General features: G+C 32.4%; 2 protein-coding genes and 1 long non-coding RNA gene across 7 annotated transcripts; 1 reads left to right on the top strand and 2 right to left on the bottom strand.

Annotated features, from left to right (window-relative positions):
* Positions 1-56: 56 nt before the first annotated feature.
* Positions 57-7,916, bottom strand: LOC142606861 (protein DETOXIFICATION 16-like). Of its 4 annotated transcripts, XM_075778223.1 has the most exons (10): positions 7,735-7,870; positions 7,458-7,608; positions 5,518-5,865; positions 2,687-3,231; positions 2,289-2,375; positions 1,907-1,963; positions 1,583-1,821; positions 1,357-1,475; positions 1,044-1,130; positions 57-238 (listed from the first exon to the last, which is right to left on the bottom strand). In XM_075778223.1, the coding sequence occupies exons 2-10, from the start codon at positions 7,473-7,475 to the stop codon at positions 170-172; spliced, it is 1,569 nt and encodes a 522-aa protein (XP_075634338.1). In that variant the 5' UTR covers positions 7,476-7,608; positions 7,735-7,870; the 3' UTR covers positions 57-169. The 4 variants fall into 4 exon arrangements, with proteins under 4 accessions (XP_075634338.1, XP_075634336.1, XP_075634337.1 ...); XM_075778221.1 differs by lacking the exon at positions 7,458-7,608 and having other exon boundaries at positions 7,735-7,916; XM_075778222.1 differs by having other exon boundaries at positions 7,458-7,866.
* A 2,501-nt stretch (positions 7,917-10,417) lies between these two features.
* On the bottom strand, positions 10,418-14,680 carry LOC142606862 (protein DETOXIFICATION 16-like). Its single transcript, XM_075778226.1, has 7 exons — positions 14,142-14,680; positions 13,564-13,650; positions 13,236-13,292; positions 12,893-13,131; positions 12,664-12,782; positions 12,358-12,444; positions 10,418-10,435 (listed from the first exon to the last, which is right to left on the bottom strand). The coding sequence occupies exons 1-7, from the start codon at positions 14,678-14,680 to the stop codon at positions 10,418-10,420; spliced, it is 1,146 nt and encodes a 381-aa protein (XP_075634341.1).
* A 7,584-nt stretch (positions 14,681-22,264) lies between these two features.
* LOC142608389 (uncharacterized) lies at positions 22,265-24,179 on the top strand. 2 transcript variants are annotated; one of them, XR_012839482.1, is made up of 5 exons: positions 22,265-22,369; positions 22,589-22,711; positions 23,162-23,213; positions 23,319-23,378; positions 23,816-24,179. It is a non-coding gene; the product is annotated as an uncharacterized LOC142608389 (long non-coding RNA). The 2 variants fall into 2 exon arrangements; XR_012839483.1 differs by having other exon boundaries at positions 23,047-23,213.
* Positions 24,180-27,714: the final 3,535 nt, after the last annotated feature.

The raw sequence follows: 27,714 nt of genomic DNA, 5'->3' as shown, positions 1-27,714 counted from the left end.
ATTTGTATTCAAAGTCTAAGCTAACTTGAAACTTAAAATCTCAACAAGAGCTATAATCTATTTATTTTTATTTTTTTACAAGTAAAGCACTTCATTTTATTACTCAAAAAAGAGAATTATTTATCCACAATTTATCTTCTTGGTGTGTAATGAAAAGTGAAAATCAAATCTATAGTTCCTCTTCCTCCTCAACAATTACGCTGCCACCTCTTTGAGCACCACGCACAGCTTTATTTGCCTGAAAAAGGAAGGAAAAGACATTCCGTAAAATATAATACAATTACTTGGCCAAATTAAACCCAATGTTAGTAGGGAATAATGTTATTTTGTTTTTATTTTTGTTTTGTTTGTTTTTTGTTTTGTTTGTTTGTTTGTTTGTTTTTTTTTTTTTTGTTTTTGTTTTAATTATGAACAAAAAAAGGGCCTCAAGCGTGTGATCATTGATCCGGCCCACTTAAATCCGCTATTGATAGTGTGGGGCACCCTGAGCACTTTAGGGCTATCCGCTTCGTGGCACAACATTTTTGTGAAGCGCACGACTCAAGCCCAACAACTCCTGGATTTGCAAGTATGACTAAGTTTGGGACTCCTATCAACACACCACGCCCCAAGGGGCTAGGGAATAATGTTATGCCTTTGAACAAACCTAGACACATTATATTGTAGGTATAAATTTGGCACCGGAATAAATTATGAGAAATTTTTTTAACACTTTTAAGTTTGAAAGCACTTTTCTAGTCTAGTACATTTGGAAGTAATCAAATATTGTATTTAGAAAAAGTGAGACATTAAAAAAATTAGACATAAGCAAATAAATTGAAAAAACAGTTGCCGAACAGATTAGCACATTTCCAATAGTCATGATCATTTTAGTCCTATGGCATGGTCCCAATTTATTGGATCATTAATTAATTAGTGCCTCTTTATGAAGAGCTAGTTTCTTACTTTTTTTTTGTGTGCGCTGAATATGCTAGTTTCTTTCTTGATTCCTATAGGTTAAATCCAAGTCATGGGTTAAAGTTAAATAGATGAAATTTTCTTACCTCTTTTTTCCAATCAGCTCGTAGGTTTACTATAACAAGTGCCACAACTTGAATAGAAAGTCCACATATGATGCCCATCCAAAGCCCCTAATAAAATTCAATTTCACAACTCAAATATTAGTATAGCAAAATACTAAAATTGCTACTGATTTTGCTATATTTTTTTTAAAAAGTAAATTGATGTGATAATGAATGTGATTGATAACACATCAATAATATAATAATAAAATTTATCAATTACTTTTTATTACATGTTTAAAAATTGAAATAACAGTTTTTAAGGCACATGAGAAAGAGACATATAGAGACATACTTTGCCTCCAAAATGGAAGACAAAAGCAAAGAGCACAGCAGAAGGAATTCCCACAAGATAGTAAGCACCAAGATTTATAAATGAACACAGATTTTGCCACCCACATCCTCTAGCAGCCCCTACATATCCAAAGCAGAAATCACTAAGCAGTTGAATCAAAGTAAGAAAAAACTAAACAGTTGTTAACAATTGAACTTGATTAGTGCTTGTGACATAAATTTAAGACCTGAAAGAACACATTGGAATCCATCCAAGAAGTCTGATAATGCAAGCAGTAGCATCATTTTAGCAACGTATCTGATAACTTCTTCCTCTTTGCTATAAAGCTTTCCCCAAACATTGCGCACCAAAATTGTAGTAATTGCTATTATTGTACCCTCTGAGAGAGCAACTATGATCATCACACGAAGAGCCAATCGTGCACCATATGGGCTCCCAGCACCCAATTCATTTGACACTCTTGTACTGTGTAATAGCAAGAAGATTCTTTTAGTTTTGAGGGGCAATGGTATTAGGGGGAAAATTCATATAAACTGGCTATGTCACTAACCTTATAGTACCACCAAGACCAACAGAAATCATATAAACCAACCAACATGTGTTAAGGCTGCAGAACATTTAAGAATATATTATGCTAAAAGAGGTTAAGTAATAAACATAGGTAGTAGAAAATGGTAAAACTTAGTTACAGTCTTCTAGATTTTCAATTATATTCAAATACGTGATTGTATTGATTAATACAATATAAATAATGTTATTTTATAAATGATAACTAAATTTAATATAATCATATGTTCGAATATAATTAAGGAATCTAAAGTATAGCACTTAAGGAATTGCATCTAAGTTTTACCCATAAGAAAATCTAAATTACTGACTCCCTATTCTATGTTTTTTATCTTTAAAAAAATAATGGAAGTGATAGCAAATACCTTATTGATAACACCGATGTCTCTAGTTTTGGATTTGGGAGAAGTCCTGCTAAGAGAACAACCATTTCAAATGACCAATATTCTAAGCTGTCAATCAAAATATTCAAAGAGTCAAACCCCAAAAAGAAAAAAGAAAGAAAAAAGCTAATTGCTTCAAACATTTCAACAATGCAAATGAGTAAACCGAAAGCTGGAATGATCCAAATTTCTTTTGCAAATAGAAGAGCTGCTTTTGTTATGCATCCTTCAAACATTACAACAATGCACGGGACACGACTTTTTTCTCAATCTTTTCCATAAATTGTCAAGGTGATACATTGTGATTGAAACATCAATTTCATGTGGGTCCATCATTGATACTTCTTTTACAATACTAGTCAGAAGTAGCTAGAAATTACCATATCATAATTGCTGAAGGAACCGCTAGCTTTAGGAAGCTGAGAATATCATGCAAGGCTTCTTTTGAAAACCCAGTCCAAGTTTTCTTGCAAGCTGGAGACAATCTTACATAAATCGCAAACAAAAGCACATTAACCCAATTGGAAATGGTAATTGCCAAGGCAGCTCCTTTAATCCCAAGTTTGATTTTAAACACAAGAACCCAACAAACAAGAACATGTAGCAAAGTTGTGAATCCAGAGCATATCAACATAGGAATAATGTTGTTTTGTGTTTGTAAAAATCTGTTTAGGCATTGAAGGATACCATAGGCAAAAAGGCTTGGGATCATCCAACGATTGAAAACTCCAGCTTCAGTAGCTATTTCATGGTTTTGGTGTAGAAGTATGAGAATGGTGCTTGTATTATACCAAATTATTGCTAGAGGAATGCTTAAGCCTAGGAGGGTTAGTATAGCTCGCTGTGTGTGAACACCAAGCATGTGGTACTGTTTTGCTCCATAGGCTTGTCCACATAGAGTCTCTAATGCGCTTCCCATACCTAGCTTTAAGAGATTTATAACGTTATAGAGATGAGAATTGGCATCAAATGATACTTTATGATGAAAAATGATGAAGAATGGGGATGATGCATTTAACTGGAAAACAAAAAAGCTTTACTAAGGTCATTAATTTGTTTAGAACAATTTGGACAAAACACAGGCCCATTAATATTTATGAATTCTTCTTTGTGCAGTGACCTCAACATGGAGTTGTGCATGCCATTGTTTAACCCTATATATAGTTTCAATGTTTCTAAAAAAAAAAAAAACTATAATCTCAATATAGTTGGAGACACAAAAGTTATCATAATTGTTGGTGTAATCTTATATGATTGCTATATAATAGAAGTTATGTCAATGGTGGACTCGTGTAAAAGTGGTGATGCTCCAATCACAACTTACTTCCTTAACTAGTAGTGAAAATTTCTATGTATTTAATGATATTCTTATAGTTTAGGCCTAAATGATCAAGAGTGGAAGGAAAAAATCCACTGGCATGAAAGTAATGGGCTAAACTTCCGATATTTTCATTTCAAGCCCATATATATGGACTTAAGAAGATAGCAAATGCCCAGGAGGTAGGCCTTTTCAATTTTGACACAAGATATACTTAGTCAATGCTACAAACACAATTCTCAGCAAAAAATAAAAATAAAAATGCTACTAACACAATAAGTTTAATTATTTTTTTCACAAACATTTAAGGTGATAGATTGTAATTAGTGCAACTAGTGGTGATAGAAATATTAAAAAATTTTCTACATAAAATTGATGTGTAATAACAGGAAAAATACTTCACCACCGATTATAATTATTATCACATCAATTTGTACATATTTTATAGTAAAATTTGTAGTAATTTTAACATTTTCTTTAGCGAACATTACTTTTATTATATACAAATCACAACTTGCTGTCACGGCACTTATAAAAAAGGGTTGTGAAATTTGTTGTGTATATAGTCTTTTATCGCTTATAGTTATTGATACTTAGGGTCCGTTTGGATACAGCTTATTGCTGAAAACTGAAAACTGAAAACACTGTACCAAAATAATTTTTAAATGTGTGAATAGTACCGTGGGTCCCATTTTTAATTTAAAAAAATCTGAAAAATGAAGTTTGTGGGTCCCGTGAACAGTACACGGGACCCACAAATGTGCTGGAAGTCAACAAAATCGGCTACTGTTCATGCACAGTAGCATGAACAGTAGCCTTGTCCCCTGTGAAAAGCGTGCAGCAGAAGGAAAAAAAAAAAAAAAACGCTGAAATTTCTCAGCAAAACGCAAACGCAGGTTATCCAAACACACGCTTAGAGCAATCACACCAGATCATGTAAAAATTTCCTCTATTTTACACAAAAAAATTCCTTTTAAAATTTTACACATTTATTTTTACAAATTACCCACATCAGTTCATCTATCATACTCCTTCTATTAATTAAATAATAATTTCCTCACTTTTTTTTATTAATTCCCTCAACTAACCTACGCGCCTATCTATTTCATTTCTTCTCTTCTTCAGTTCTGATTAATTTCTCTCTCTCTCTCTCTCTCTCTCTCTCACTCTTTCTACCCAGATCAATTTCCTCACTTTTTTTATTAATTCCCTCACTCTCTCTCTACCCAGATCAACGCTCAATCCGAGCTCTGATCCAGCGCTCGGAGCGCGATCGCGAGCTCCGATCCAGCGCTCCGATCGCCGATCCGCGAGCTCCGATCCAGCGTCCGCGAGCTCCGATCCATGGCAAGACCCACGAACTCCGACCAGTCAAGCACCGATCTACAAGTCAAGCACCGATCTGTGGTTGTTTGTGTATGACTGTGTTTTTTTTTTTTTTGAGCAAAGTATATCTCTGTATTCTGTGTTGAGAAAATGATGGAGTTTGTTGAGAACGGATCAGAGAGTGAAAAAAAGGAACGAAGGAGAAATAGTAAAATATTGTTTACTTGAGCTACAGTAACCGTGTAAATATACACGGTACTGTAGCTCGGGATGATTTTACACTATTTTACCTAGTTTTAGCTCTACTGATGTAGCTCAAAATGTGTAAAATTGAAATTTTTTTGCATTATACATGATTATCCACACACTGATGTGGATGCTCTTACTAGACTTATCTTTAATGGAAGGTTTATTTTTTTTGGGTGATGATGTACAAATATTTGACAATAGTTAAGATTTCCATAAATGTGACAGTCATGCACAGAATAAACTACTCTTGCAGAGAAAATTATTCTATAATCCAAGAACAGTATTCCTTCCTCTACATGGTTCCAAGAATCCACTTACCAGGACATAGAAACCAGTGACTGATGCAAAGGAAGATCCCAAGGAAGCACCAGAAAGAGGCAGCTCTCCTAAATGACCAGTGAACATCACTGATACAATTTGCAAGCTGTACTGCAACAAACTAACTGCTATAAGAGGCCCTCCTAGCCTTAGTTGCTTTTTTGCTTCTTTGACATATTTTGGTTTCCAGCCATCGTTTTCTGATCTTTCTTCTCCTTCAACTTCCATATCATGAATTCTTACTTGGGTTGTTGTCATCAGATAAATATATATATATTCCAATGCTTTGAGGCTGGCTAGGCAAGAAAGAATACAGTAGTCACTTGGTGCTGAATAATCTAATGCCACCTGCAACAACACAAACCCAAATATCCCTTAAACGTTAAAGCTTTCTTAGTTCTAGCCATGTGGATTAAAAAGCAAAGGCCTTTTTTACCTTTTAATTTTTTGCTTTTCTCACCTTTTATTTTTTCTCATCACCAAACTAACTTAAAAATAAAGTTAATTCTTATCATTTTGTTTCACATTGAGTAAATAAGTTACCAAAAACTACGTGATTATTATGAGTTATACCCAAAAATAACAAGTATGTGAGATGCTTTGTTTTTATTTTTTTATTTTTACAAGACCAGATTAAATATAATAAAATTCTTAAATTAAAAAATGAAAACTTTCATAATAGAAAAAAAAAAGCTTTATTTTCATAAATTTACTTTTTTTTTCAGGGTATCAAAATTATCTATAATATTTCTAAACTAACTTTTTAGCAATCTCTTTTTTTTATGTACACAAATAAAACATCACTCAAAAACTCATTTTTCATCTTATTATGAAGTTTTTTTTTGACAAATTTCAAGTACGAAGATACACCTTTTGTAGTTGCTGTTGAAACAAAAAGAGCAAACACAAGTTTAATCAACAAATGAATAGATTGCTGATTTTCTAACTCTCACAAACCCTTGACATAATTAAAAAAAGTATGGATAAATTCTTTAGATCTGGATGTTGAGGAACAGCAGGTTGGATTCTAAAATGTTGTTGTTGTTGTTGTTTTTTTTTTTTTTTCCCCAAACTTAGTTATATCGCAAATTTAAAAAGAAGAAAAAAAGTATGAACAATGAAGTATAAACTACTATTTAGATACAATGAGATTTTTTTTTTGTCTTTATCTCAAATTTAAATAGTTAAATATATTAGCATATAATAAGCACCACTATTATATAATAATAATAGATTATATTATATAAAGCAATTAGAAACCTAAAGAAATTGACAGTTACTTATGAGAGGGGTTTTACTTTGTTTTATGCCAGAGTTACTAGCAAAATCTTACAAATTGATTTATATATATATATATTAAAGTATAGACAAAACAAACCACCTTCCATTTAAGATGGAAGAATGCTAAAAATATTATAAATAGTAACAAATTGATGCGATAATAAACATGATTAACTTACTTTAACAACTTAATAGATGATATTTAAAATATTTTTTTGTTATTGATAAAAGATCAGTTTATAAAGGCTAGACTTCAGTGCAATGGTATATAAGAATCAATCTCTTATATAAGAATAGTTTTCACTCCCAAAAAAAAAAAAAAAAAAAAAAACCATCAATCATAACATCTCTCAAACCCAGCAAATATAAGAATTTTGTGCATATGATACTACTTTAAGAACAAATCATTCTATAAATTTATACAATAAAATTTGTAAAATTCCAAATACCATTTTTTAAATTTTAATAATTAATAGCACTAACACTATTCAACTCACCACCCACCACCCACCACCCACTACCCACTCTCGTCATCTCTTTCTTAATTTTTTTTCTTCAATATTAATGTCACAATAGCTATCATTAAATAATTTAGATAAATCACTCAATGCACAGTTGCACACTAACAAAATACAAAAAAAAATTAAGATAGCACAAACCTTTTGACTTTCTCTCATTCCACTGTTTGTGATTCCACATTGTCTTTATTAAAAAAGACAAAAACTTATATGTATAGTTAAAGCCTAAAAAGAGTCTTGCTGTTGGTTTGTCTGTCTGTCTGTCTGCTTTAGTTTCTCTTTATCTCTCTATCTGTGGTTTGTACGGTACTCTCTCTTAAACAATAAAGCTCAGCCCTTTCATGCAAAACTAAAAAAAGAGAAAAATAGAAAAGCTATAAAAGAGGAGTTTTGACTTTTGAGAAAGAGAGAGAGATACCAGCTGGTCCAGACGCGTCGCCGGCGTGGAGTGGCTGGGCGGCACAGCGGCGGTGCTGGATGGTTGGTGATTTTTGCGGTTGGTATGGGGATTTTTTTCTTCTTCTTGAAACCAATGCATCTGGGTATAGGATTTGATGAAATGGGTTTCTTTGTAAAGGCTTAAAGAATGAATAAATATAGACTCACAAACACACGTGAATTGGCAAGTTGTTAACTATTGTGGGGTTATTAAAGTAAGGTAAGTGGTGGGCTTAGATGATAACCCATAAAAAATTAACAACTCAATTGCTTTAAAAATATTGTGAAAATGTGTAAGCATTACTCCCTAAGAATGGGTCATATGAGAAATTCTGTTGGGCTAGATCCTAAAATATTATGACAACTTGTTAATGGTCTAATGTGAATAATAAAGTAGTGTAAGTGGCGGCCTATATAGAATTAATAATAATTTGCCAACTTAGCATATATGAAACTTGTGGCGACAACTGCTCTCTGTAACATTGCTCTATATTTATGGTTGTAAGTGTTTGAAATTTTGAACCTTTGAAAGCTGAGTCTTGGTGGTTCGGATGCTGTTGGGTTCTTGCTACTTGCTAGTACTCTAGCAAGTCTTATCGTGTTGTCATGTTGTTACCTAGTGTGAAAATTAAAGTGTGGATGATTGTGATATATGGCTAGCTGTAAACTATAATAAATGTTATGTATAGGTTGTTGCGTGATTGATTTGTTTGCTTTTAAATTTTTTGATTGACTGGAAATTTGGAAAGCCATTTCAAGGTTCTTGTTGTGTTCGTGAAGGGTTGAAAGGCTTGTCTGTGTCACTATGCAATGTTGAACTTTTTGGTCAAAAAAAAGGGGGAAAAAAGAGAGGGTAAAAATTAATATTGTATTGTTGTTAGTCAAACCAAAGATGCCTTAGTCTTAAAAAAATAAATTTACCTTCTTTCATTAATTTCGTATTATTTAATAACCTCCCTTAAAGTTAATGAAATAAATGCTTTTAGTTTGAGCAAGGAAACATAAAAAAGATGAATTTGTGGATGTAATCCTAAGATGGTGGTCATGATGGAGAATCATTTGAGACAGTTTTGATATAAACAATGTAGGCCTGTGAATATATCCGTACAAAATTGTGATTTTAATAATGTGGATGGAGCTAAAAGGGTGAAAGGGAGGCCAAAATGGATGGGGTAGAAGTAGAAGTTATATAGAATAATGGGAAGAGACATGGTTGTTGGAGACACCAGTTAAAACATGACCCTAAATCAGGTTGAGTGACATAAAAGGTCTTTGTAGTTGATCCCAATTAGTTTGGCTTAAAGACTTAGTTAAGTTGAGTGGTTGCTTGTAAAACTAAGAGGTGTGGAAGAGATTTGTAAGTAGTTTCATTTATATTGTAATGAATTTTTGACTAAAACACTCAATAGGATTAATAGTTGACAAAACTAAATTTTTTTGAGTTATTGGTCTCCGAATATAATCCCAGTTCTTTCCTTTTTCTGCTGTTGAAATTTGACTGAAATTAAACTCTGCAACAATATTGAAATTTGAAAGTGTGATATGTTTTCTTATTTAAGCATGTTTTGTTCTAATAGTTGTTTAATGAGTTAGTACTTCGCACGTCCAAGCTTATGAACATGCCTGCCTTCTTGTGGTCAATGATTTGATTAAGTTGTGTTTTTGCTTGATCAGATATATATTTGTTGACCTCACTGTGTGTGTGTGTATATTATATTGGCTTGTTTGTATGTTTTTCAATTTTATGACTTGGGCTCCGGTGTGTTTGTTTAGTTTGTCTATGCAACACAACTCAAGGATTGAGAAAGGATCACCATTGAAAAGTGGAGTGTTTAATTTCTTTCATTCTTTTCCCTTTTCAAATATGTTGGAGGTGAAATGAAATTTATATTTTGAGAAGAGAATGCTTGATATGGCCAGTTCACAAAAAGAGAATATCTTTCTTAATTGGAACTGCTTATCATTTGTACACCCCAACACTAGCATTGTTATTTCATAACAATCCCCATTGGTAGAAAGTTGACTCATTTATGTCATGGCGTGCTTACTTGGATCTCACACTTGGACTACGAATTTGCATGCTATCGACATCTGGATGATGGACTTCCTTGGAGCTGTCTTGAAAATCCCTCTCTCTGGTGTGTGTTTATAATCTTGAGAGATGTTTATCTTGACTTTAATTACATACTAGTATATTGAGGGGAGCATAAATACTCTTAGATTGCATACAAGGAATTTTGTAAACCATTGGAAGTTGGAATTTCTTCTAGAAAATGCATTATCTTGGAAGATTTTGAAGTTGTGGTAAGCTGGAGTAGGAAATGTAATTTAGGAACATTTGAATTTGCAAAGGGCATGACCTATTGTTCTGTACCTTCAGCGGTCTCATTAAGTATTGGATTTTGGAACCTATATTATAAATCTGCAAGTACAATTCAACAATTAGTCACTGAAATAAATTTAGGGTATGACAGATTCAAGGTAAAGTGTTCAATGGAAAGAGAACGTCAATAAGGAGTTTGATACTCATTCATTTAATTAGTGCCGTGTTAAAATTCATGCTTCTGTTTAAGATATGCTGTACACAGGATGAAACCACAAAGAAGGCCCTGCCGGTTTGAAAAAGGCACTGGAGCTAAGTGAAGGCTTTTGGCCAGTTCCTTTTAATTTTGTTCCTCGTCCTGAGTGAATAAACTAATCTTTGTCTTCAAGTATGTATATGATTATGCATGTGATATAACTCAGAAACATTTCTATACTTCCTACAGAGGTTCTGTTTTGAGCTCTTGGTACCAATTACTAGGATTTGATATACTAAATGCTTTGAGGATGTAACAAGTATTGTCAAGGTCTTTTGTGCATCTGCTTAAGTTAATATTGGCAGGTGCAGCAAAGCAGTATTTGGTTTCCCTTTACTGCATGATGCCTTCTTCTCTCTTCTCCTCCATTCTCCCTATTAGGGTGGAGTGACCTAATTATACTAATAGGAATCATTCATCTTTTCTCATTGAACTATTTTTATTTTATTTTTCTCTAGTATGATGAATCTTTTGCATTTCTCTTCACTTATTTGTTGTTTGCATCTAAGTAGTTAAACTTGTTCTTTTGAGTTCTGCCTTGCTAGCCTTGACATGTCTTAACTCATTACACATTGCAGATTTGGAATGGAAACTCATTTACGTGGGATATCCTAAGGATGAGATGTATGATCAACTTCTTGCCAGCTTGTGCTAAGTCCGGAAATTGAGTTTTCAGTGCGAATAAATTCTTGAAAATAAAACTTAATTATTTCTTGTAAGGCCCCTGGCAGGCAGATCCTCCAGACCTATAAAAAAATGTGTGATGAAGAATTGAAGATATCATTGGTGTCACGGTACTGCCATGACACATGCTTATCTGGGACCAGAGTTCATTCAAATTGGATACTATGTGAACAATGATTATGATGATGAACAGCTACGAGAGGAACCTTCACCAAAGGTTTTGATTGATAGGGTTCAAAGAAATATTTTAGCTTAGTATGACATTGAAACCAATGAGAATCGAAAAAAACCAAACCACCCCTTCACCTGATCATCCGTCCCCTGAGCAGTACTTGCAAATCCAAGCAACTGCATGACATACTGTGACATTTCTTCTTCAAATTTTGACATATTGATGATTTTGGGTGAAATTGGTTTTTCCAAATCTCAAAAATCTCCATCCATGATATGCAAAATTGGCTAGATTGTGCTTTCTTTATGTCATATATATTGGTCCTAGGAAACTAATAATGTCAGTTTTTGCTTTTGTATTTTTGAATTTTTTTGTCTTGTTTGTTATCTCAACAAGAGCTATAATATGTCAATTTTATTTTCTACCTGAAATATAATTTTCTTATTCCAAAAGAGAATTATTTACAATTTATTTTCTAGGTGTGTTGTGAAAAGTGAACCAAATCTATAGTTCCTCATTAACAGTAAGGTCACCTCCCTGAGCAACATGCACAGCTTTCTTTGCCTGAAAAAGGAACGGAAGACATTCTGTAAAAATAAAATACTACTAATTTGCAAAATTAAGCCAAGTGTTCGTGGGGAGTAATGTTATGCCTTGAACAAACCCGGACACATGATATTGCAGTGTAAATTTTGACACCAGAAAAAAATTATTAGAAATTTGTTTTACACTTTTAAGCTTGAACAGTTGAACTGCACTTCTCTAGATGATATTGCAGTGTAAATTTGACATCAGGAAAAAATTATTAGAAATTTGTTTTACACTTTTAAGCTTGAACAGTTGAACTGCACTTCTCTAGATGTCTAGTGCGTTTGGATGTAACTTTTTACTGAAAGTTTAATTGCTAAAAGTTGGATAAAATATACTTTGTATTTTAAAAAACGTGAGGCATTAGAAAGTTGTACATAAGCAAATAAACTTAAAATAATTTATTACTAAATATATTAGCACATCTCAAATAGTCCAATAGGAAGATCATTTTAATCCTATAACATGGTCCCAATTAATTAGTTCATTAGTTAGTGCCATCTATGTAGAGCAAATTTTGTTAATTGATTCCTATAGGTTAAGTCCAAATCAAGAGCCTAAACTGATAATTTTTTTTTACCTCTTTATCCCAATCAGCGAATAAGTTTACTGCTACAAGTGCCACAACTTGAACAGAAAGTCCACATATGATACCCATCCAAAGCCCCTAATTAAAACCAATTTCACAACATGAATATTAGTATAGGAAAACATCAAAATAAATACTATAGAATTTTTTACAAATTGACGTGATAATGAATGTGACTAATACATATCAATAATATAATAAATAAATTTATCAATTATCTTTTTATTACCTATTTAAAAATTGGCACAATATAGTTTGTAAGACATAAGAGAGAGAGAGAGAGACAGAGAGACTTACTTTGCCTCCAAAATGGAAGACGAAAGCAAAGATCACAGCAGAAGGAATTCCCACAAAATAGTAAGCCCCAAGATTTATAAATGCACATAGATTTTGCCACCCACATCCTCTAGCAGCCCCTACATAGCCAAAACAAAACTTACTTTATAAGAACTTGAATCAAAGTAAGAAAAATCAAACAATCATTAACAATTGAACATGAGTAGTACTTGAGACTTAAATTTAAGACCTGAAAGTACACATTGGAATCCATCCAAGAAGTCTGATAATGCAAGCAGTGGCATCATTCTAGCAACATATCTAATAACTTCTTCTTCTCTGCTATAAAGCTTTCCCCAAACATTGCGCACCAGAAGTGTAGTAATTGCTATTGTTGCACCCTCAGAGAGAGCAAATGTGATCATGACACGAAGAGCCAAACGTGCACCATGTGGGCATCCAGCACCCATTTCATTTGACACTCTTGTGCTATACAATACCAAGAAAATTCTCTTAGTTTTGAGGGCAATGCAGAGACTTCAGGAATTGGCAATGGTGTTAGTGGGGAAAGCCATATAAACTATGTCACTAACCTTATAGCAACGCCCAGACCAACCGAAATCATATAAACCATCCAACACGTGTTAAGGCTACAGAAAAATTACAAATGCTTTTTGACTCTTGAGATTGTAGTTTCTGATGGTAAAAACTTAAGTACAGTTCTTTAAGTTTTTCAATTAAATTCGAACACATTTATGTTGTAATGATAAATGTAACCATGAGTTTATATATAATTAAAGAACATAAGGTTTAACATCCAAGAGACTGTATCAAAGTTTTACTTATAAGAAAATCTAGAATATATGCCCCTTATTCTTTCATCTTTATATGTTAAAAAATCATGAAAGTGACACCAAATACCTTATTGATAACACCGATGTCTCTAGTTTTGGATTTGGTAGAAGTCTAGATAAGAGAACAATCATTTCAAAGGACCAACATTCGAAGCTGTCAATCAAAATTTTCATAGAGTTAAATGCTTTGACAGAAGTGATATCTTGATGTTGCAATTACAATGTTATATGCTTAATTTTTTCATGCAAATCAATGAACAAAAAGCTTTAATGAACCAAATTTCTTTTGCAGATAGAGGAGCTCTCTTTTTTCACAACCTTTTTCAGTTTTTCTTAACTTGTTAAGGTGATGTCTTGTGAATTTTTGTTAGAGGAGGCATCTTTTTTATGCATGCTTCAAAAATTACAACAATGTGATGGACATGACTTTTTCATAGCTAGTTAAGGTGATATATTGTGATTTTTTTTAGAGGAGCCCTCTTTGTTACACATGCTTCAAACATTACAAAAATGCAAGAGACAAGACGATATTCACGCCCTTGTTCATAATTTGTGATTATTTTTAATAGTAAATGATAGAAGATGATATCTTGTGATTAGACCAACATCATTTTCACTTGAGTCCATTGTTGACCTAGAATTTACCATATCATAATTGCTGAAGGAACTCCTAGCTTTAGAAAGCTGAAAATATCATGCAAGGCTTCTTTGGAAAACCCTGTCCAAGTTTTCTTGCAAGCTGGAGAAAATCTTACATAAATTGCCAACAAAATCACATTAACCCAATTGGAAATGGAAATTGCCAAGGCAGCTCCTTTAATCCCAAGCTTGATTTTAAAGACAAGAACCCAACAAACAAGAACGTGTAGCAAAGCCGTGAATCCAGAGCTTATCAACATAGGAATAAACTTGTTTTGTGTTTGTAAAAATCTGTTTAGGCATTGAAGAATATCATAGGCAAAAAGGCTTGGGATCATCCAACGATTGAAAACTCCAGCTTCACTAGATATTTCATGGTCTTGGTGTAGAGCTATGAGAATATTGCTTGTGTAATACCAAATTATTGCTAGAGGAATGCTTAAGCTCAGGAGGGTTAGCATCGCTCTTTGTGTGTGAACACCAAGCATGTGATACTGTTTTGCTCCATAGGCTTGCCCACATAGCGTCTCTAATGCACTTCCCATTCCTAGCTATAAGAAATTATTGAAAGAGAGAAAATTTTAGCTAATGTAATTGAGATGAAAATCTGAATCAAAATGATACTTTAATGTGGCGTTTGGTACGGGGGAATCCACATTACTTCTGGCATCCAGATTCCTAGGAATGTGATTCCTAGCAATCACATTCCTAGGAATGTATTTATTCCTATGTTTGGTTTCATTTGGAGATTCCTAGGAATGTGAGATGATAATGTTTGGTGTATTCCCAGGAATCTTAAATGAATTATTTATTTTTCCCATTTTGTCCTTAGATTTGAATGTGAACTACTAAGTCCTTTAAAAAAAACTTCCTTTAAATAAATAATGAAAAATATATATAAACTATTAAAAATATCTTCCTCTAAATAGATAGATAAAAAAAATATTTTAGAATTAATATGAAATTGACGTTTTTAATCAATGATATTGTAATTTGCTCAATCGACAGGTAAACAAGGGTGTCACCTAATTTGAACTAATTAATGGTACCTCTTTGTTAATAAATTATTTTGACACTACTTTTATGAAATGTATAAAAAAAATGGCAGAAAAAATCAATTTAAAAAAAAAATTCCTAACAAGTTTCTAGAAATTTAAAATTTTCTTTTCCATTAATTTTTTTCCTTACAAAATTGGGAAAAATTAATAGTTAACTAAGAGCATAGATTTCGAAACTTTTTTTTATGAAATAAGAAAAAAAAAAAAAAAAAAAACCAACATCCATGTCCAAGCTAAAGCAAAAGCAAAAGCAAAAGCAATCCTTTGGGCGGTTAGTTTGGCTAGACAATTGAATGTAGATCAGATGGTGTTTGAAGGGAATTCTAAGGCCTGCATTGAAGCTTTGAGTAAGTCAAAGCCTGTCTCACAGTGGCGGCTTGTCACTTTTGCAAAGGATGCCCTTCGGACCTTTCGGAGCAATCTAGCTGGAATTTCAATGCCTAGAGCTGGAAATTTGGCTGCCATAACTTAGCAAGATGGTCCTTCTTTTGTAAATGTTGTTCAGAATGAGGCTGGACTCTCTTAGTTTAGGAGCCTCGCCTTTTTTTGTATCATTGTAAAATAAAAATCAAAAGCACTAGAGAGGATACAAATTATTGACATGTACTGTAACATATGAATCTAGAAACAAAGCTATAAATCCACACAAAAAAAAAAAAGACTACATGAAGCTACTAATTAGATCTATATTTCTAGAAACTACACAAAACTAAGATCTGAGATACGGATAGAAACATTAACAAATTCTCATGAAAATAAATTCATTAAAGTTTTGTTGAACAATACACACAACAGTAAATGTGATTTCTCAAAAAAAAAAAAAAAGAAAGTAAAACTGAATACCTGGCAATAATGGAGAGTCTCCTTCAAACTTTTTTTTTCACACGTAAAATCTAAATAGAACCTTGTTAAAATATATATTAACAGGGTTGTTTATCCTTATATTGTTTTGGTGGGAAAAGATAAAGACAAAAGAGAAGATATTGATAATTTGTTTATAGTTTATCTTAATTGCTTAAATGATAAGGAAAAAGGGTTAAAATTGTCAATTTATAAAAAATATAATTTCTTTTAAGCTTGGGAATCTGGATTCCTACCTGTTTTAAAGGGAATCCACATTCCCACTAGGAGAGTTTAAGAGGGAATCCATTCCCCCGCATCCGATTCTGCGTAATTTGCAACCAAACATAGGAATCTTTAAACATTCCTGAGAATCCTAAAACATTCCCCCATACCAAACGCCACATAAAGGAATTAAAGCTTTATTAAGGTCATTAAATTGTTTAACAATTTTGACTAAAACTAGCCAATTAATATTTTTGTGTTCTGTGTGCTGTGACACCCATATAGCTTAACTTGGAATTGTGTAAACCATTGCTTAATCCAATTTGGTTACAATAAATCGAGACATGCAATTTTTCATTATGTTTGATATAATGGGTTGTAATTAGTATATTTAATAATAGTGGTGACAATGACAGACTCATGAAAAGACGACAATGTTCGGATCACAACTTTTATGTTAAAGAAGTGAAAAGAAAATGTATATCCTAACATTCCGGTCACAACTTTTCCATTGTTTACGCCATATGGCCAAGAGTGGAAGGAAAAATCCAATGGGCTAAAATTTGGACATTCTCATTTCAAGCCCATTATGGACTTAAAAAGACAGCAAATACCCATGACGTAGGCCTTTTCAATGGCATGGAAGTGTTGAGCTAAATTTCCGATATTTTTCATTTCAAGCCCATATATATGAACTTTAAGAAGACAGTAAACACACGAAGGCCTTTTCAATTTTGACACAGGACATACATCCTCAACAATGCCATGGAGTATGAACATAATAAATTTTACAAATTTTTCATAATGTCTAACGTGATAGATTGGATTCTTAAAAAAAAAAAAAAAAAAATACACGTGATAGATTGTGTTTAGTCTGCAAGATCACTTTAATCATACAACAATAATCGCAATTTGCCACTTCAACAATTTATAAAAAAATTTGTGAAATTTGTAGTGTATTTAATTTTTTATATATATAATAATTTGATAGTTAGGAAATTGAGGATTTGAATCTTAGAGTGGAATAAAAAAAAAAAAAAAATAGAATAACAGATTTTTATTCGTATTTGACACTAGTTAAGACTTAAGCTTTCCGTAAATGTCGTAAACTCATAGTCATGTATCTTTTTTTTTAAAATTATTTATTATTATTATTATTTTTTTATAATCTCATTGGCATGTATCTACAATAATTACTCATCGTAGAGAAGATTATTGAATAGTGAACATCATTTTTCTTCTTGTTTGTTGGATCTTATCATAAACTTAATTAATAAAACTTATTTTTATGTTTCTATATATACTCCATACTTAAAAAAAAAAACAATTATGTAAGAGAAAAGAAGCATGGTTCAAAAAGTACCATATAATTACTCTTGTCGTTATAGCACCAGACTAAACGAAAACATTCAAGATTCAAACTCCATTTTTTCAATTATTGAATCAAAAGGAAAAAGAGAAGTCACTTACCAAGACAGTGAAACCAGTGACTGAAGCAAAGGAAGTTCCCATGGAAGCACCTGCAAGAGGCAGCTCTCCCAGGTGACCATTGAACATGACTGATATAATTTGTAAGCTGTGAAGGAAAAATTTTGGTTTTGCATCTCATGCAAAACCCACAGCGGAAGCAACGAACAAGGATCTATTTCATTCATGATTGATAACGTGCACAATGTAAATTTCAGAATTTAAGAACAAGATAGCGTACCTTGGTGTGGAGAAATTCAAAACAAAGATTAGAAGCACTTGGGAACACTTTTAATCTTCACTCCAATTCCACTTTTCGCCCAAGATGTGTGGTCTCTCAATCAGTTTTTTAAAGGGAGAATGAAAGTGTATCTCACACTCTCTCACACACAGTTTCTTTTTCTTTTCTAATCTCTTCTAATAAAAATTCTGTATGTTTCTCCCTTTATAACTAACTGATTATCTAATTGGGCTGGCCTATTGAGCCTTTTCAATTGGGTTTTAGTGTGTGGCTTGGAGTGGGACCAAAAGGGACCAATAAGACACTAGCTTCAATGGGCCTTGGGCTTTTCCATCAACTCTTGACAAGTCCAAAGTTACCATTAATTATATTTAATACCACTATATAAATATAATTGCACTCTAGGCCCTATTAATAAATTATATCCCAAGACTTTATTATACACGTAACCCCTTCATAAAATATTCGTAATAACACAAAGTCATAAATGTAGACTGCCACTTTGTAAATTACTACATCTTATCCTTGAGTACCCGGTTTAATTCTTTAAAGTTATTCATTATATATTTATGAAATCCAATTTCATAAATATATACTTTAGTAATTTCTTACTAAAGTGGTTAGGCCTAACTCTTTGAATAACTGAAACCATTAAACTTATCTCAAAGGAATATTTTATATCTCCATCAAGAGACTATGAATTTCATATTGAGAATATATGTTCCATCAACACTAAATGTGGCTGCCCAACGTGCTGAGGTTTTGACCGTCATTTCAGATCTCACTCCTGATATATCAAAGCAACCTACACTTCATGATCAGGTCCATTATTCTCTCAGGATTGAGAGTTCATGCAAATAGAAGTCGTGAGATTTATTATTCATTTGACAGTCATTAGGAGAACAATAAATCTCACATTGGTCCTGTTCAATATATTTTAACTCTTAAAACATATCAACATATCAACTAGAAGTCTCCACTTCCATGATTAAGACAAATTATCTTAGTTGACACGTTATAGTTTTCGGAGATGAAATGCCCAATTTCATCATCGACTACGAACTATAAATTTTGAGTTTACAATGAACTTGTGATTTACATCTTCTGTGACTTTTCACGTGAATCATATACAATGCATCTCATGGACTATATGATAATGTCCCATATTCATGTTACCATTATTTTAGATAATAATAAAATAATTTTATCAAACACAATATTAAGTCGTACATCATGTCGTACATAATGTCATACATAATATCATACATAGCATCATACAATAGGATTTAAGGGGACAAATCCTAACAAGCTGTACTGCAAAATACTAACTGCTATAAGAGGCCCTGCTAGCCCTGCTTGCTTTTTTGCTTCTTCAACATATTTTGCTCTAAACCCATCATCTTTTCCTGATGATCTTCTTTCTCCTCCTTCCAGTTCCATATTTTGCATGGTTTCTCACAATCTTACTTGGGTCGTAATCAGAGACAACTATATAATCTAAGCTTTCTGGTGGCTGTGGCTGGACAAGAGCGAAAACGATAGTCACTTGGTGTTGATAATCTAATTTAACCTGCGACAAACCCAAGATCTCGCGAACGTTAAAGCTTTCTTAGTTCTAGCTCACTACAATATATTAAATAAGATACCAAGAAATATACCCAGTAAATCACAACCACGTAATTAACTTGGTAACAGACAGAAAGTTCATTCACATCCTCGCTCGTTTCGTCTTTATTCAGTGGCGCAGAGCCAAGAATTTTTGTATGGTGGCCCAACCTAAATATTATAAAATTCTGAAGTTACAGAAAAAAATCTTAAATAAAACGTGGCCTCATTTCGTAAATTTAGCTTAATAAAGTGAATTTCCAAAAAAAAAAAAAAAAATTGAATGAAGTTGTACACTACATTTTAGTAATTTCTTTTTATTTTTTCATTATATTACTAAGACTTGTTTTGACAAACTTCATGGTTGAAAATGCACTTTTCATATTTGTTGTTTGGAACAGAAAGTGTAAGCACAAGTTTAGTCAATCTATCAAAAATGAATAGATTGTTGAATTTATTACTCTCATAAACCTTTAACATAATTCAAAAGGTATTAATAGACTCTTTAAATTTTTAAGATGTTGAAGAACATCAAACTCAAAATGTTGAAGTTGAGTTTGCAAATGTATTCTTTTTTCCTTAAATTAGTGATGTAGCACCTTTCAAAAAAAGAAAAAAGAAAAAAAGTTATGTAGAAAAAAATTGTATGAGAATAAAGTGTAAACAACTATTTAGATATAGTATAAAACTAAACAATTAAAATATTATTTGTCTTTATAGGGGCTTGAACCCATCTATATCTAAATCATGTATTTGACAAAACAAAATGTTGTCGTTTATTGAGTGCCTAACAAAGCTTTTTTAACAGAGAATAACGAGGGATCTGAATCAAATTAATTTAAAAGTTAGAGAATCTAATTAAACAAAAGTAAAATTAATTAGGAGATTGAATTGAATTTTGACTAAAGTTATAATGAGCAATTTATAATTTAGCCTAGACTATAGAAGAGTAGAGAGAGTTTGAAAATTTAGAGCATGTACGCTAACCATACAACACCCATACAACAAACACAAAAACAATTAGAACATAGTGGGGTACTACAAATCTACAATACACATTGACCATACAATTACAATTACAGGCTAGTCCCTTAGGTGGGCGACTCCTATCCTATACCAAAAGTAAGTAATTGATCATAAAAATGACATAAAAAGCACTTTATAATTTATATTGCAATTGATTGCATCCATGTTCAGCCCTATTGTTAGCATATAATAATCTCGAACTATTTTTTTTTAATTAATATATATATATATATTTATATAATAACTAACAGTCGAAATATTTGACTTTTTGTTGACTACTCTTCATTGCACCACGTGACAACATAAATTTATGACACATTCACATTTTAAAATACCAAACAATTGTATCTTTTCATTTGTTAATAAACACCTTTTCAGGTAATAAGCACTCTACAATTGTTAAACAAACTGAAAAGTTATGTCTTTTATTGAATTAACCGAACCGTTTCACTACAATTTTTGTTACAGTTGGTGGCTTGATTCGGTTTATTTAAAAAACCGAACAGTCGTATGTATAAAAGAGTCTTACATGAGAACTAATAAATTTTGCAGTGTCAAATTCCCTCCCAAAAAAAGCAAACACTTCTTCTATCTCTCTATACGCTCTTCTTTCTCTCTCACCCTTTCTCTGTACTTCGCTGCATATAAATTTTGTCCTATCTGCAAAGGCACTCAAAGCAAAACTTCACCATTTTTGATCAGCAAAGTTCCAAAGCAAGTCTAAAGGTTCACCGTAAGTCCAAAACTTTTTATTTTTATTTTGCAATTTTCTTATGATTGTATTTGTTTGGTGAGAAATTGAGGGAAAAGAGAAGGGAAATAAGGGTTTTGGACTATGAAGCACGGGTGCGTTTTGGGACTCGGGTGCGGGTGCGGGACTCGGCAATTTTTGAAAAAGGTGGGTGCGGGTGCGGGTGCGGCGGGACTCGGCAATTAAAAAATTATTAAAAATATTTATATTTATATTTTCTATATATTTTTACAATTAAAATATTCTTAAAAAACATATTACTATGCCTTGATTAACAAAACAAAGAAAGAAGAAGGCAAGAAACACAAAACAAAACACAAAACCAAAAAGAAAACACAAAAAGAAGCAACAAATATTCAAAATAAATTGAGGAATGACAGATTTAGGGTGTTTGGGCCTCATTCAAAACCGATTTCGGCTGTTCGTGCGAGATTCAAGGCTGATTTCGGCCGTTTCGGTCGTCGGCCGATATGACCCGATTTTGGCCGAATCTGCCCGGTTCGGCGCGAATCGAAGCCGAATTGGCGCGAATCAAACCGAGTCGGCGCGAATCCGTGAAAAAAAAAAAAAAGCTCAGACGTGGCACCGACGCGCAAGCAACCGCGTCGGACTCGGGTGTAGCACCCTTCCAGCCGCGTCCGTGCTTTCTAGGTTTTGGATCTTGGGAAAGGATGAGAAATCTGAGGGCACTACCGTTAAGATATGATAAAAACCTAAATAGTCAAAGGCTATGCCCCAGCCAATTCAGAAAATTGTATCAGTCATCCTCTAGAGAAGGAGTAGAAGAAGAAGATGAAAGAACTGTCTCACCTCTCACCACCCTGTTACCTTGCGATTCAGAAAACCTGTTAAGCAGTCTTCTTTTTGTCTTTCCTTTTTCACTGATTTTTTTCCTTTTTTTTTTTTTTGCCATTGATTTCAGGATCAGGTACTAAGATTTTGCCCTTCTGATTGATTTCTCATAGTTCCAAAAACCCCCCTACAAAATTCTCTAAGCAGAAACCAATGGCTGTCTAAGTGGGTATGTATTTCTTATTTGAATTGTGATTGTGGGAATTATTGTTGATTGAAGAGATTGGCAGTAAAGATTGGGTTTTTTTGGTCGTTTTTGAGAAATTTCAAATAAATTTTTTGGTGTGTTTTGTTTGATTTGTTTCATGTGTTAACTATTAATGCTTTGGGATGTCATGTAAACTTCAAACTGATTTTTTTTTTTTTTGGTTTATGAATATTGATATAGGGGAAAAAATGTTTGACAATGGAAAAGGGAAAGCAAGGCAAAGTGACGTAGTAAGAGTTGAGGCATTGCAACTTGCAAAGCCAGTTTGTGGATCATGGACTCATGGAGTGGCTAATGTAACAGGTATAATCTGAAAACATGGAATAATTTATGATATTTAAAATAGTGAGAACTATAAGTGGAAGAAAATTACAGCATTGTGAAATAAAATAATATCAAATGGGGACAAACTAGTCATTAGAATTAGGAATATTAGAAGGCACAGATTAATGCTTTGTGAGATCGTGGCATATCATTTGTGAAAATATGACATTCATAAGTGCCATAGCTACTTCTATGTTGCATTGTAAAGTTATCATCATTAGTTTTGAGTTTGGACAATTTGTTTTTACTGTGTTTTAACTCAGTTTTATTTTCAGATAATGTTCATCTCATATATTTATTTTTTTATTGTTCAGGACTGTGTTTGGTTCTAAAGTGATGGTTTCACTCTCTACTATTCAATTACAGTCAAATTTCAATCTGAATAATTGCAATTGTTAACTTATTTTATGCAATTTTTATCTATTCAAGATAATTACATCAAACTTAGGCATCTACATCCCATTGTGGATTTCCATAGCAGGTATGTAAGCGATTTTGCTGCTGACTTTGAGCTATAATATTTTTGGACTTCAATGGGGACTGCTAGATGGAATCTAACATAAGTTTTCATTTTTAATGTTTTGAGGCATGAGGAGTACTTTTAGAAACGTGATCATGCACTTGAATTTATTGTCTATATGAAGAGGTAATTTACCCAATTCAATTTCTTAATGCTTTAGAATTTATGAAAAAAAAAATATTAATGCTTTAATACGTTTGCCTTTTGTTGGATTCACAAAATATTATTGATCACAGGCTTTGAATTTTTGTGTGTAAGGTTTTTGTTGTAATCGATTTCTTGGCTTAGTTGGTTTGCAGCAGTTTTGTTGCTTTTGGGATTTATACAAAACCAATCTTTTCTTTCCCGGTTTTCACAGCTTCATTAAAATATGTATTGTCATTATATGTCATTCTATTTATTTGTTTCTGCTAATCTAGGCAGCGGCAACAGAAGGGCAGGAGGTGAATGTTGTGACAGATTACTTTCTATAGGCAATAACAACAAATTGTTGAATTGATTATGAAATTGTTTAGAAATTATCAATATAGTTCACTTTTATTCCTTTTCCACATTGTTTTCAGGTTTTGGGATTGGAAGTCAGTGCAGATACCTTAGTTAGGAATCAAATGTTAAGGGGAATATCTGGAGGGCAAAGGAAACGAGTTACAACTGGTAAAGTCAAATTTGTAGTACATATATACAGAATCATATTCTCTCTACATCTGTATCAATAATGTCTAATACTAAAATTGTAGGTTAGATGTTGGTTGGACCATCTAAAGTGTTATTCATGGATGAAATATCTACTGGTTTGGATAGCTCAACAACTTTTCAGATTGTGAATTCAATCAAGCAATATGTTCACATTTTCAATGGAATTGCTGTCATCTCCCTCACTTTAAAACACTAAACAATTGTATCTTTTCGGTGGTTTGCTTATTTAGTTTCAGTGGGTAACTACTTATTATTATTTATGTACGCTGTTTGCTTTTTGTTTTCTTCTTTCCGTTTTTCTGTTTTCTATTTTTTTTCCCCCTCTGCAAGAACAAACCCAGCGAAGGTTGTGGACAAAAAACAGAGTACCCTTGACGCTACTGCTTTTGGTAATTTTTTTCTTCACAATCATGCTATTGTTTTCTGTTTTTAATTTTTATAATAACAAACATTTATAACTAAGGCATTGAAATATTTTGTGCACACCATGTGTTTGAGAAAATGCCTTGCTTACTCTTGCATTAGTTTGTAGCCACTTTATGGTTTGTGCATCTTGGTTTTAATTGCTACTGGTTATTGACTACTTGTTGTTATGTATCAATCATAAGTTATTGGCCAAGTCATTGCTGTCTATATTAAAGGATGAAGACACTCTTAGACACTCTTTGTATTAGCGACTATAATAAAAGCCTTATGGTCAAAGCACAGTTTGTCAACGTTACTTTCAACTTTCAAGCATTCAAATTTAGATAGGTGCTTGGGAGAACTTTGTTTCTAAGGTATTTAATTTAATGTATTGAACAGTCTTTTTTCTTCTTTTCTTTTTTCAAATAATGCAGTAGCCTGGTATTCATACTGATATTTTCAATGCTTCGTTCTTTGCTCTCTTTTTATTTTGAAAAAGTTTTTCCTGGGCTGAATGAGTTGTCTACTCTATTAAGGTTACCACTGAGACATTATATAGCACTTACATCCATTCAAACGCCTACGTAAAGCTTTACATGAATTCTTCTTCTTTTTTCCTTGCTTTAGCCTCTTTTTCTATTTGCTAAGATTGAGTAAATTTGTGGTTTGGTAAGAGTACTGGCAGCATACAATGAGAATTGCTATAGTTCACAATTGAATGAGTTTTACTATAGTTCACAAATGAGTTTCTTTTGGAACATGTGACTCCTCCTGACAACGGTTTGAAGCCATGTCATATCTGTGATGCCTTATAGATAGAAAGCAAATGGCTGTTCCTAAGCAGATCAAATGAACATGAATGGATTTGGGTGAACATGACTTATTACAACCATGATTCCAACTGTTGCCATTGCATAATTTTGATTTTATTAATCAATCAGATGCAAGAACCTAATTGATAGTTTAAATTTTAAAATTAAAAAGCTTTAAAAAAACTTATTTCGTAGGTCCTCTCATTTTTTTGATAAAGAGCTACATACTTTTTGAGGGAAAGAGTTGCATACTTAACCGTGTCAACTCTAGGTTTGTTAACAATTACTCTAATTTTTTTAAAAAAGTTTATGTTGCGTTTCTTTTCTACATATTCGGAATAATTATTAATGTCATCTTCAACAAAAATTTACAGCATAAAAAATTATTACTGAAAGCAATTAAATTCCACATAACTATATTTTTAAATTTCTAGAAAATGCTAATTAACAATAAATATATGCTTGAAAGAATATTCCATTTTTTAACGTCTATTTGCTATCTTTGATTTATACAATAATAGTTATGATTTGATCTTCTATAAATACTTTGTTTTTAATTATATTTCCGAAGTATGGAGTCTGCTTTATTTTCAAGAGTGAGAAAGAAAACTGATTCTATCACAGAAAAACAACAGAAATGTACCTACCAAATTTACAAATTCTTCATTAAAGGGATTTTTGAGACTGATATCTTAATGTACAGGAGGAAGAAACAAACAAAGAATTGTTTAAATTTTCGTACAATATAACTTTTCGTACCATTTAACTTTCCCGTGCATCGCACGGGGTAGCGATTAGTATATATATATAATAACCACCGACAATTATATATTGTATATATGACAAATTATATAGTGTTCATTCCACAACACCACTGTTACATATTCACTTAATATAATAACACAGTTATATATTATACCGTACATAAAGTTATATACAGAAACCTAAAGAAATTAACAGCCACAAGTTGAAAGCTAGCATATTTGAAATTGGAGTACAGCACAAAACAGTGAAACACATAGAATATGGGCTGCTTTAGTCTTTATATTTTGAAGTCTTTTAATTTTTTTTTTAATTAATTGCACTCTTAAAGTTTGAAAAAATTATATTTTTTACCTCCTAATTTTTTAAAATTTCGATACACTCCTTCAGTCCTTGGACATTAAATAATACTGCTTAAAAAAAGGCCTTTTGTCCAAATCTGTTAATAAAGTAGTCGTTAAATACTTAAATGCTACCTCATATCAAAATAGCATAGTTTTGATGCACTTATAAACTAAGGATGATGCTATCAACACTCGACAATAATTCAATATATATATGGCTTTCTCTTAATTTGTATGTAATGTAAGGGAATGTGAGAAAGATTTTGGTGAAGAAAAATTAGTTGGGGGGAGGGGGGGTTGTTCATAATATATTAAAAAGAAAAACAAAAAAAAGTTTTATCAGATTTTAGGATTTATTTTAAAGTTTTTTAATTACATGGAATAATCAAATTGACATGGCATGATTTCATTAGGTTAACTAAAGCACATGCGATAGGCTTAGGTGACATTTAGTAGGCGCATTAGAATCTAATATAGATGGCAGAGCTTTAAAAAAAAAAAAATTCAATCAATATTAGTATAAACATTAGAGTTAATCAAAATGTTAAAACTTTAGGGGATAAAATCAAAATTATCCAAAACTTTAAGAGTGTAATTCAATTTAGTCTAATTTTTTTAAAGTTTGTTCTAAATCAAATCATAAAAAAGTCTAGCTTTTGAGAGAGAGAGAGATAGAGCTGTGGTTGCGGGGTTTATATGAAAGTGATGGATCACCAGTAATGATTGCGCTATCATTAAATAGTGGCAAAAAATGGTATTAAAGTATGTGATCTTAGAAGACCTATTTTAAAAGTAATCAATAACTAAAAATTATGGGTGCGATTACATTAAGCTCCTTTTTAGGAGTAAAAAAGCATGGCCAAACGGATACTAAGCTAAAAGCAACAAACCATTTGCTTTTCCTTTCTTTAAATTTATTGCACGCCACCCTTAATTATTAGTATTTTTTTTATTAGGTTACATCTTGCTTCGTAGGCCACAAAGGGCACAAGGCTCACCCATGTAGTTAAATCAAGGGCGTAGCTTCTGTCTAGTACCTCCAGTGCACTGGATTTGTTGTGATCATGACACATGTCCGAAAATGGACACGTATCATGATCGCAGCGGGTCTAGTGTTACAGGACATTAGACAGAAGCTACACCCTTAAATCAAATGACCTCACTTCAGTCAAATTAGGCATATAAATTAAGGAAATTAAACCCAAAATTTTTAAACTTTTGGACGAAATCCATGGGTTGAATAAACTTCTGCAAATGCCAATTTTTTTTTAGCAGCAACCAGACTTGATTTTTTGAACCAAGAATTGTCACGAATATTAGCTAGTTTAGATACAAATAATTTTTTTTTATGGTAATTTTTTATAGGACTTTTTACACAATTATTAATGTGGTAAGTTGTGAATGGTAAATAATTAAGTGATTTTATTGGTGGGTTCATGTGAA

The sequence above is a fragment of the Castanea sativa genome, chromosome 8 (genome assembly GCF_040712315.1).
Source record: "Castanea sativa cultivar Marrone di Chiusa Pesio chromosome 8, ASM4071231v1".
Classification (NCBI taxonomy): Eukaryota; Viridiplantae; Streptophyta; class Magnoliopsida; order Fagales; family Fagaceae; genus Castanea; species Castanea sativa.
The sequence above is the reverse complement of the archived record's forward strand: the minus strand, read 5'-3'. Positions and strand labels throughout refer to the sequence as shown.